The 12003-nt window shown below is 32.0% G+C and overlaps 2 protein-coding genes across 2 annotated transcripts; one reads left to right on the forward strand and one right to left on the reverse strand.

The window, feature by feature from the left end:
- Positions 1-364: 364 nt before the first annotated feature.
- On the reverse strand, positions 365-6459 carry LOC112693263 (sodium channel protein Nach-like). Its single transcript, XM_025568252.1, has 10 exons — positions 6263-6459; positions 5284-5493; positions 4381-4659; positions 4201-4312; positions 3856-4132; positions 2395-2448; positions 2215-2329; positions 1465-1556; positions 1298-1399; positions 365-417 (listed from the first exon to the last, which is right to left on the reverse strand). The coding sequence occupies exons 1-10, from the start codon at positions 6457-6459 to the stop codon at positions 401-403; spliced, it is 1455 nt and encodes a 484-aa protein (XP_025424037.1). The 3' UTR covers positions 365-400.
- A 3224-nt stretch (positions 6460-9683) lies between these two features.
- Positions 9684-11795, forward strand: LOC112693265 (ninjurin-1-like). The gene is made up of 2 exons (XM_025568254.1): positions 9684-10011; positions 11438-11795. The coding sequence occupies exons 1-2, from the start codon at positions 9751-9753 to the stop codon at positions 11612-11614; spliced, it is 438 nt and encodes a 145-aa protein (XP_025424039.1). The 5' UTR covers positions 9684-9750; the 3' UTR covers positions 11615-11795.
- Positions 11796-12003: the final 208 nt, after the last annotated feature.

Consider the following 12003-nt stretch of genomic DNA (forward strand, 5'->3'; position numbering starts at 1 on the left):
CATAAAATATTACAATAGCAATACAATGTGGTAGTGAAACATCGGTTTATTTAAACGAATACATATTTCAGATATAATTTGTGACCCATTCGCATACCGCATTGAACAATATCATACGATAACAAACAATCACACGTTAATAATAGTGGTTCAATTGGATCCGGAAACATGAAAATTTTCTAGTATTTCCAATTCACAAGTTTTCGCCTAATCACTAATGATTCATGGTATATAAGTAATTATACTTCACATCATATTATCTTCAAATCCATACAATGTCTTAGACTATCACATGTATAAAACATTTCACATTGATACTTAGAATCACATTAATCCATTCATATCCAAAATTATTTTTATAATTTCTCCTCGTTGCTTTAAAAGAAAATTACCAAAAGATTTACTCAACAGCAAAGTCTAAAAGAAAAAAAAAGGAGAAAAACACGATTACAACGATAATAAATTATTTTAATGACGAGAAAAAAAGAAAATTATATTTTAAATACCTAACATATTATAATGATAAATGCACATTTGTTATACAGCACCATCAAGTTGAATGCGAATAGTTTTCGCAAATTTATTTTTAAAAATTGTAAATGGATTTTGAGTGGATTGATCGACTTGTTGGAATTAACTTCGTGGACGTTTGTAACGTGCTAGCATATTGGTTCATACCGAGAGCCAGTAAATACAATTTTTCCAGTTTTACGGTAAAATATTGGCTAATATAGCCCCCGTTCCAAATATCGGAGTAAGTTATATCGAATAGTGCAGTAGCCTTTTTTACTATGATTTTATGTAAACCGTTTATATTATTACTCAACTACGGTTCTATATTAATTTAATTTTAATTTTGTAATAAATATAAATTAAGTGTTACATTTTATCCTACATATATTTATTTAAATATTTTGTGGCAGTTTATTCGTTTTCTTTAAAAAACTAATTCATGAATATGACGAAGTTGTTCATTGAATAATCGTTAGGATTTTAAATAATGTGACCAAATATTTTCCAATAAAAACGGGGGAAAAAAATATTCATCATTTTGATCTTACATAAATTTAATGTGTTGAACAAATAATAATAACTGTAGATCGAGAAGTATAACTTTAACTCATAACAGTTGATTTATTGTATAAAATGAATTCAAAGTGGAATGTCAAATATTTAGTAAAGTAAAATAATTTTAATTGAACTATTCTATAATCTACTAATAATATAACTCATATAAAAATAAGTATTTAATGATGAAAAGTTTTTCTAGTTCATCAATAATATTTTTATTGCTTACAAAATAAAGTGTATGCCAAACGAAATGTGAAAAAATAAATAATTTCCAAGAAACTTAAGACGGAACATCCCAGGAATAGTCCGGCAGTCCCTCCAATAGATACTGAAATGTTATATAAAATAATTATTAGCTGTATTAATGTGTGATAAATTTTAAATATGGATTACCCAAAACGTCAGTGAAACCAAATAAAACGTTTCTTTTTAAACGAAGACGAGGATATTTGATGAGTCCCCACTTTAAATTAGTTCCGAGAAACCTACAAATAAAAACAATATTAATTATCATAAAGCAAACGACCAGTGGTCTACATAGAATTATACTATACAAAATATATCCATAAATTGTATTAACATAGTACCTCTAACCTTTTTTTCACCTTTGAACCACAAATATTATATACAATATCAAATATTTTCAATTGTTATAATAATTAACTAAAAACTATAAGTAATACGTATACGTAAAATATTGTTATTAAAATTAATTATTATTTGAAGAATCATTTAATTCAAGATTTAAAATGGTATTATAAGTTAAAATCAATAAATATAAAATCATTAGTTATACCACGAGACTGTATAAAGGGTAACAGAAAAAAAAGCTATATTCTGACAGTGTTCGTTACTATACGTTAAATTTACGCGACGGTCATTGAATCACAAATATTTCTTATTGTATTTTTGAATCCTGGAAACAAATCAAGTTGACATACTACAAAGGCTACGAGAAAATTTTTAATTTTTTAGAATTCTTGAATTTTTAGTATAAATCTTAATATGTAATCTATATTTTTGTTATGCTCATATAGATCTAGTTTTTCATTTCACCAGTCAAATTTAAAATAATCCAACACAAATAGACAATATTATAGATTATTTATAAATTTATTTACATAATTATTAAAATTTCATTACCATTGTATTGTGCTATCTTCTTCTACGATATAATTAACATCATCGCAGGGTGGATAACAACCACAGTTTACTTTAACATCATCTCCAGTCGTGTTCCTGAGTTTTAAAAGAAATTCTGAAACACAAATGCAATGTCTAATTTAGATTAAACATTTAAATCATATCAAATATTCGGTTTACCCTTATATTGGTCCAAACAATGCATACCTTTGACATCACATATTTTATCATTTTCTGGAAATATAATAATCAGATTTTATCATTTTCAAATGGTTTCATAGTTTGTCAGATTAGAAACATGGCATTAGTAATAATTTGATTAAAATACATTGATTGTTTAACGCCTTGAACTGCACACACAATACATGTTTATTTTTATAGAAACCGTTAAACTTGAATCATTTTGTAAATTCGAGTTATTGAAAACTTAATCATGCCGTATTCTTAAAATTGCATCAAAAATCCCGGCAAACTAAATATAAAAATAGTTTTCACCACTCATCCAACGAAGAAAATTTGACAATTTCTATTTGTCGAAAAAGTCCCATACTTGTACACATTGTAGGCTACGCAACAAAAGTCGTTATGATACGTTATAATATTGGTCTTTGATTTTTTTTTTTTTATAGAGAGATTCGTCCCGGAAGGGAGGGAAAGTGATTGCGCTGTAAAATGATTACATCATCGACTTGCGTTTTCATGTAGGATTGTTGTTGCATCGTTATCAGGCACAAACGCTAGTGGAGAGAGTATAGAGGTTCAACCTCAAAATATTAGAAAAAATGTTATAAAAATATGACCTAGCCTGCAAATTTAATATTTATTTCAAAGGTTCAAATGAGACTTACAAATAAAATCTATACATTTTTATATTATACATTACCAGTGTTGCGTAAAGATAACTAAAAATGTATCTAGATAAAGATAAAAGATAAAGTACTATATATCTGGATAAAAAAGATTATTTTATTTTTTATTTTATTAATTAATCTACACTTTTTTTTATACATTTATACTTAAAAATAAAATAAAATAAAAATAACTTAGATCTAATAGGTACCTCTAACCAGTGGCGTCATTTGGGGAGGGGGAAACTATGGCAAATGCCCCACTCTAAAATTTTTTAAAAAGTCGGCAATTCTTTGTCCTATGATCAAATGCTAAAATCGGTAAATAGTAAATTTTTATTTACTATTTTGTACTCAGAAATCAGATAATATTCTTTTTTAAATACACGTTCACGGTCTATTAAAAATTGGGAAACACTGGCTCCTCCTCAGCTTACGACAATCGTTATTACGCGAACCTTATAAACTTTATTTTTGGTATATTATACATTTCTATGTATGTGATCGTTATAAAACAGTTTTCGTGATATCAATACCATAAAAATTGAGCTCATATAGGCGCGTACTGGCCCACCGGGATACCGGGAAAATCCCGGTAGGCCCTCTCAAAAATTATAAGACCTGGGCCCCTTACCAAATAGGTGCCTGTAGTTTCAGTTAAATTCAGTAATTACGAAATTTCGTAAATAATTTTCAAACCTGCCTTCGCCCCTAATCGTTATTGTTCTAATATACCGATAATTACCACTAGCTACTAATTATTATTTTGCTACCTACCGACAAAAACACTTACTACGTGGTTTATAAAAGTATGGGATACAACCGCAGAGTTTTTTCGCTTGGTCCATTCGACATTGAATTCGACACATATTGTACGTGTACACGGGACTTATTTCTAAGTTGCTTTCGTTCAGAAATCTGCATCCTCTTTGCTTAGGCGTGAGCGAAATGATCTCGGGCGCACTGTATATACTCAGTGCGGTCACGTCCAATGTCTTGTAAAAACCCAAGTCAGATTGGTATGTACGGTAAGCTATGTCCGGGACCTCATAAGGAGAATGCAAAAATCCCTAATAGGTGAACAAAACGTTTGGTTTTAGAAGATCAAGTATTGTCGCGATGAAAGCGAAAACGGTACCTGATATCCAAAGCTTATGGATGTGATCTGTATGAAAATATCACCATCCAAAGGGGTGCCCGAAATCACACCAATTCTCGGCAACATACTTGTGTTGCGACTCATCCAATATCTGCGAAACGTTACACTACCCTGAAGCACGTCTTGTATGCGTCCTTTATTTTCTTTATATTTACCCACTCGTAACTATTGTAAAGTGCGATTTCTCCGTTGTACGAATAACAAGAACCCAATTCTGTTATCGTAGATAATAAGCTGTAAGGAGAAAATATCTCTAAGTGACTGTTACTGACTTCATACGATATATCACTGCGCAGAGAATTAAGGACACTCAAGTAATCTTTCTGTTGTATTTGATTATTCTCGAATACGTCGTTGAATGTTCCATAGGTAGCGTTTGCCAACAGAACCAAAAATGCCCGTAAGTCATCTTTTTCCGAGTCTGAATATGTCGAAAAACTGAGAGCAAAAGGAATGCTTAAAAACTGTACGATTATAAAGTAAATAATGATGTGTAATAATATAACTGTATTCGTTGTTGTTGTTCTGTGACTTATGAAATATGACATTGATGGTTATAAAGTGGCGCTATACGGCTACAAGAATTGGATACTAAATATGGTGGAACAACGAGTCCTTTAAATGTTTGAATGTGGTGTTGGAGAAGAATGTTGCGAGTGAGTTGGACAGAACATCGTACCAACGAAAGCATACTCAGTGAAATAAATGAACGCAGAGAGATACTCAAAACCATTGAAGCAAGACGATAGAACATGATTGGTCACATGCTGAGTATTATATGATCATGTCACCGACATGTTGCCGAAATGTAATATGATTCATAAAACAATTATAATTATAGATCATGAGTTCGAATAACCATCCTTCTAATAAATGCATGCTATTATTACATTTAAAATGTCTACCTATTTTTCATTGGTTCTTACGTTAAGTATATCGTGACCAAACGTATACCTACGTCATTTGTGATGTTAACATATTATTTTAGGTGATTTGAGATCAGTCATTATCAATTATCACTGATTAATATCATTATATTTTATGATAAAAGTTTACACATACTTTGTCTTTATCAGGTTATCAAAACGGTCATCGTCGATTTTATGTTCATCAGTGGGACACAAAGTGAATGCGGGAAGCGCAGTGGTCCATTCCTTGAACTCCCTGTCCATGGATATCACTGTTGGATTTTCTTGATAACGAGTCCAAGTGGACGACCCTAATATCGCAGAGCCGTAGATGCTCAAACCAATCGCCATCATCCAAACAAGCCTGTTACATAATATTAAACTCTAAGTATCATATTGTCAGTAATTAGTACAGTCAGTGGGTTTAATAACTGTTTTATGTAGGTTATAATTTATCCCAGATTTTTCCAAACGAACTTCTTACAAGCTATTAGACGTATTTTTAAATTCTAATTATTTTATACTATCAGGGCACCTGTTTTTAAATTTCAATTATTTTTCATTAACAACGCAAAGAGTGTTTAAAATGTAATGTGATGGTAAATGTGTTTATATAATTTTTATATTAGGAAATATTACACATTTAAAAATATTTTTAAATTATTAAAAAAATTTAAAATGAGATGCAATGTACAGCGACCCAAATATATGCTATTGTAAAATAGTATTATATTTAAATTACATGTATTCATCAATACACTTTATAATGGAAATATTGTTATCAAATATTTTATACCTTTAGTAAGTTTATTATTTATCAACAGTTGATGTGATATCATTGTGTGTATACCCCATGAATAAACTTTAAACGTTTGAGTGTTTCAAAAATCAGTTCTTTAGTAATTTTGTATTTTTATTGACTAAGTATTAACCAGTAAGTACTTAACTATTTAGGTTCGGGTTGTTGGGTATTGAATGGAAGCAAGAAAAAGGTCATTCAAAAACAAAAATAAGGTCTGCTGATTTTTTTTATTTTTACTTATATAGTCACCTTGGTTTAGTTGTACAAAATTGATTTGAATAAATATGACTGTTAATATATTACTTATAAGTAAAAATAATAGAACACTTACTTTTCAGTGAAATGCCTCGTTTCGTCGGTTAAGTGGTAAAAACCATGTATATTGGATGATGAAAAAAATAAATTGATAAAATGTATAATGTTTGTTTTAATGTTTACCAGCACTCCATCGTTGTCTTTTTTTAAGATTTTACCATCAAATTTAAATAAAACATTGTGTTTCTGTGGATTTAGTTCATTCCAATACATTGTGAAATAGATATTGGGAAAGGGCAACTGTAGAATAATGTGAAAATTAGAACAACGCGTGTAGTACTTATATATATACCTACTCGTAGTATTTTTCTTATTGTTATTGTTGTTAAAATATTTTGAATAAAATATTGATAATCGTAGGTTTATGTTTTAAATAATTTAGTTTACTGTTACATACAGATTATGATTTTTTTTTTACCATAACACCACGTATTATGGAGAGTTAAAAACAGATCTTATCATTCTGTATTTTGATGATGGATAAAATTATACGCACGCGAAAATGTATAGTGGTATAATTGTATAGGTAGGTACTACTTTTATAATTTTGTGTCATTATCGTGTCAATGTGGATTATTCATAGACTTAAATATTTTATTGGTAATTATGTAGTACCACTGTCGAATATTGATTTCTAATCCTGATAAAGTACTTGGATTTGTTTTCATTTAGAATGTAAAGTTTAAAATGAATAGGATAAATCATTTGGTGCTTGAATGTGGTAAAAACCATGAAATATGAAAAAAACAAAAGGCATAAAATCATAAAATGAAAATGCACTGAATATCTTTTGAGACCATGTTACGCGACTGGCAGTCATGACGTGAATGTAAAATACATGTATATGTAATCGTAATTTACATGCTTTTATTTGTGAAATAATTCACAAAGTATTTAAATTATCATTTTTATTTTCATTTGATGATTACTTGATAGTTGGACGTCATGGTAATTTAAAAAATAATTATTATCATTTTTTTTATGGATACTGTTGAAAACAAATAATAAGAATTATTAATAGTAAACGAAATAATTTTAGATGAAAGTGAGAATAAGCCTCGAAAATATTATGGAGAAGATGAATCTTTAAAAAATATAGTGAAAATGGTTTACCTAATTATTTTTTTTATGTCTTTAATTTAGATTTTGCTTTCTAGTATAACCGACTGTTTGTTACATAAATAAATCTAAAAAAAAATATACACATGTTTTTGTATTACTAATTAATTTAACGATTGCTAAATTTTAAGTCAAGCGAAAATGGTTCAATAATACAATTTTATTACTTTTTTCGAAGAAGATTCGCAGTACAACTTATAGTATTTTTTATTACTATTTACTATTATACGTGTAATAATTATATTTTACTATAGTATACTTAATACCTACTCGCTATCATTCCGCAATATAAATAAAATAAATAATAATTTATCCTGCACAATGACAATATTTTATATGGATTTAATTTCAAATGTTGAATAACGGTCTGAAGCTTTATACTAACTGTTTTTTCAAAAGTATGTATAGGAATAGTAAATTTTAAAAATTATATTAATATAATACAAATTAACACACTAGTATATACGGTATAATACGGTGCACAATAAAAATAAAATAAAATTCATAATCAATACCTACATGAAATAATTTGAGAAATTCCTTTTAAAAATATTTTTTTATGTAATTACCTATAATCAAATTGTTCGCATATATTTTTTATTCGCAATGATGATTTTAATATTTTATACAATCTCGAATGAGTGGTTACAGAAGGTGTTGAGTAAACAAAAGCTAAACCTAAAAAATTAATACAAATTAACAAACAAAGACAAGAAAAGAAACCTAATTCTTATTAACTAATTGAATTATAAAATATGTTTCTTATATTCGTTCAATTGCTCGTGCTCAATTTTCTTCGCCCAATTGTCGGGACACTCTATTTTGCACCAATTTACCTATACCAATTGACGGTCATACAAATAACTAGAGTAGATACTAAAAACCCTTCAGGTAGTCTATCATTAATATTTTACAAAATATCTTGTTCCTACAAAACGGTCGTGTGTTTATTCACAAAACCTGAAGTATAACAATCGATAGGTCTATAGAAAAATAATATATCAAACCGTATTATTGTACGATTATTTTCAATTTTTTGATGTTTTGACTATCGTGATAGACTCTGACTACATGTTAAATTTCTAATAATTAACAAAAGTGCTATGATAAAACGGGAACAAATAATTCGAATTTTTTTAAACTGCAAGAATAAACAGTGAACACATGGATTGAATCAATTCCACCGTCGAGTAATTTATCTTAAGAGAATAAAATACGACTTAGTCGACGGTGAAAATAATTAAAACTATAAAAAAGAGTGTCGTACTACTGCCAGCGGATTTCGCGCCGTGACCGCGCTCTTCAGACGGACTTATTCGCCCAACGGGGTACAGACGGAGGGACGGTTCTCTGCGCCAAAGCTCGCACTACATAACCACGTTCTCGTAGGACCGTGACCCGTCGAGTTGTGCACGCGTGTCCTTTACGTGCGTGGCGATAATTTTTGTGGTTCATCGTTTACGATTACCCGTCATCTTATCGTCCCTGTTCGAATGTGCCGCGTAGGTGCGTTGCGCGCTGTCGACCGCGACGGCGTGCCACTGGTATGTCAAGGATGTCGGTTTTACCGACTGTGTACCACCGTATCTCTTACGGTTTTATCGATAAAACGCGGTAAACATATATTACTATTACTATTATAAATAATATTATTATTATTATAACGTAATTTATACTGATAACACATGTCTCCTCTTCTCAGGATACTCCTGGAGGGTGATGCGCATAAGAGCAACAAAATAATTTTAAAAAGGTACTAAAGTTTTTTCGCTATAGGAAGTATTTGTATTGTTAATATATTCATATCTTATCAATTACTCGCATATTTGCTAATTGTCAATACATTATGAAAAAAGTCGACTCTCTTCCTCCAACACTAACTATGGTTTCAGAAGATAGACCAATCCATGTGTTTAACTATTTTGTACGTAATTGAGATAAACACAGATGAAAAAAAAAAAAATTATTACCGTATCGCTTCACACGTTTCGGTCGCACTCGATGTCAGTGGCGGCGTTGAAACGATGAGAAAACGGGAATTTTTCTATAGGACGCGCACCGCTCGCTCGAAGGTCGTATTCGTCTAGGATCAGAATTCCATGCCGACCGCCGATTTGAATTGAATTGAATTGAATTGAAATGAAAATTCCGCGCGCGCTCGCGTTGAAACGCGTCCGATATGTTTCCTGAACGCGCTCACCGCCCAGAGCCAATAATATCTTTTACGGTCTGCGGTCACCCGCGACGTCCTGTGACGCGATATGGCCGCGTGTGTTCAACGATGCAACGATGATTCAACGCATTCAGTGCGATTTATCCGTCGGCAAGAACACGTTGTAGTTGTTGACATACGTAACACATTCGAAATCGTAATTCTCGCCGTAAATGGAAAACAAGGACGTTACGGGCTTGGAAGTGGACGATGGTCCCCAGGTCGGAAGTTCGAAGACCATGCTGTCCCGTTCTTTCAGCAAGGTGAGCAACGTCACGTTCTCCGCCAAGAAGACGATGGCTCAGGGCCTGATGGACATCTCGCTCCTGACGGCCAACGCCAATCAGCTCCGGTACATAATCGAGTATCGCCACGACAACCCTACGAACTTTATCGTTCTATTGGCACTGATCGTGTGCAGCCTGATATTACAAGTAATCGTGAAACACGTGTAGTAATACATAACATTGTAATGTACCGTTGCGCAGACATTTCGTGTACCCAGGCGCGGTCTGTAATCGTACGTCTACGATCCCATCGTGTTTAACGTTTATGTACCCGTTTCGAAACAAACAGATAACCGCTGAAAAAAAATACGATCGTTATCCGCGGAGCTTAATATTATTTTTAGTGACGCGTAAACCTCGAGTTCAAGAGTTTTATTTCGGAAGACTGGTGGAAACGTACACGGTGACACGGGTGGTTCACCTGCCAAAAGCGTCCCTGTTCCTATTTACGTATGGTTTCATAACAGATTTTTTTTTTAAAAATCACTAATCATAAAGGGAATTATAAAATTATTAAATTTGAATTTGAAACAGAAAATAGCCACGGTTTTCTGTCATTATAACCTGAAAATTGTATAAATATAAATTATTTGCATGACCGTATGAAATATTATTTAATATTCGGTGTACGTGTGATGTACACATGTACACATGACATATCATAATTCATAAGTACTTCAAGGCCGTCCCGAAGGGGGGTCTTTGGGGGGTGTCTAACTCCCCCACCCCAACGAAAACACCAGTCGGCAGTCGGACTTGTTTCTTTATATCACAGAAGGATCTAATTTTATTTACGGAAAACAAATATTACATATTTCATAATACAGTGTACACACGAATAAAATTTATATAACTACTTATTATACAATATAAAATATTATTATATATATATATAATTAAATTGTCAATTTTAAGGTCGTGCGACACTGACACATATATACATGTTAAAAAGTAAAAATATGATTACATATAGTTATTTATACTGCATACATTGAGTAAAAAAATTGTAGTCAGAATTTTTCATATTATTCAACCCCCCCCCCCCTTGATTTTTATCTTCGGGAGGCTCTAAGTACTTATTACTACGGTAATGTTTATGTGAAAAAAAACCAATCATGCTTTATTTCGGATGCGATAAAGTGAACTATATTGCTGTATTGGTATTTTAAATTTAAAACTAATTGACATTTTTTTTTTTTTTTTTGAGCTTTTAAAAAAATATTATGAAAAAATATTGTTTAAATCTTTTCGTTTTTTGTGTTCCGTCGTCAATTGCTTGCAATTGTCAACAAAACCGTTAGGAAATCAAATGTATACGATTTCCCGTCAGAAATGTCTTTAGATGATCGTGATGATCAGAACAATCGTTATGTATGAAAAAACAGTGCACATAGGTATAAAAAAAAAACCCCGCTTCACGGTAAAACCAGTGCACTTCTCGGTTTGCTCGAAGTCTAAAAATAAAAACTGCGTTCCAGAAGGTGGCGAGAGGGTGATCGCTGCCCACGGAAATACACCCTTAACACCGACCGTCCCCATCCGTATCTATTAACACCATGTTCATTGTCTGCAGGTGATAGTGGGAACGATGCTCATTTTCAAAGAACGCATGCGCTGCTGCGGAGGCAGTGGTGGCGAGAACGCGGCGAACGTGGACGCGGTTCAACTTAACAACTACGCGGTCCTGGGAGTATTCCTTATAACGATCATCAATATATTCATCGCTGCGTTTACCATAGCGTCGACCTGACCTAACTTGCTTCGATGCGTAACGCCGTAATGAGTTTGTCGTGCAACAATCACATCGTCGATGTAAACGCGTTCGATGTTTCACGGATTCACGTGCCATCGGAAATAATTACTGTGCACCGAAAAACTGTATCGTGTTATTGTTGTACGCCATCGATTAAAATAAATAAAATATAAACTCACGTGTTCGGCGTACCTGTTAATCGGGCCCTGAGCTGGACTGAGCGTCCGAACGGTTACGTTACTATCGCTTAAATCAGAAAACACAGTATTAAAACGTATAAATGTTCTTCTTGTCCACCATCGTTCGATTTTAGTCTATAAACGACATCGGCACGCAGAGGTCGTGAGCCCAGAGTTTTATTCTTGATGGTGAAAAGGACGAGGTTT

This window comes from Sipha flava, unplaced genomic scaffold (assembly GCF_003268045.1).
Source record: "Sipha flava isolate LNK unplaced genomic scaffold, YSA_version1 83_pilon_pilon, whole genome shotgun sequence".
Classification (NCBI taxonomy): Eukaryota; Metazoa; Arthropoda; class Insecta; order Hemiptera; family Aphididae; genus Sipha; species Sipha flava.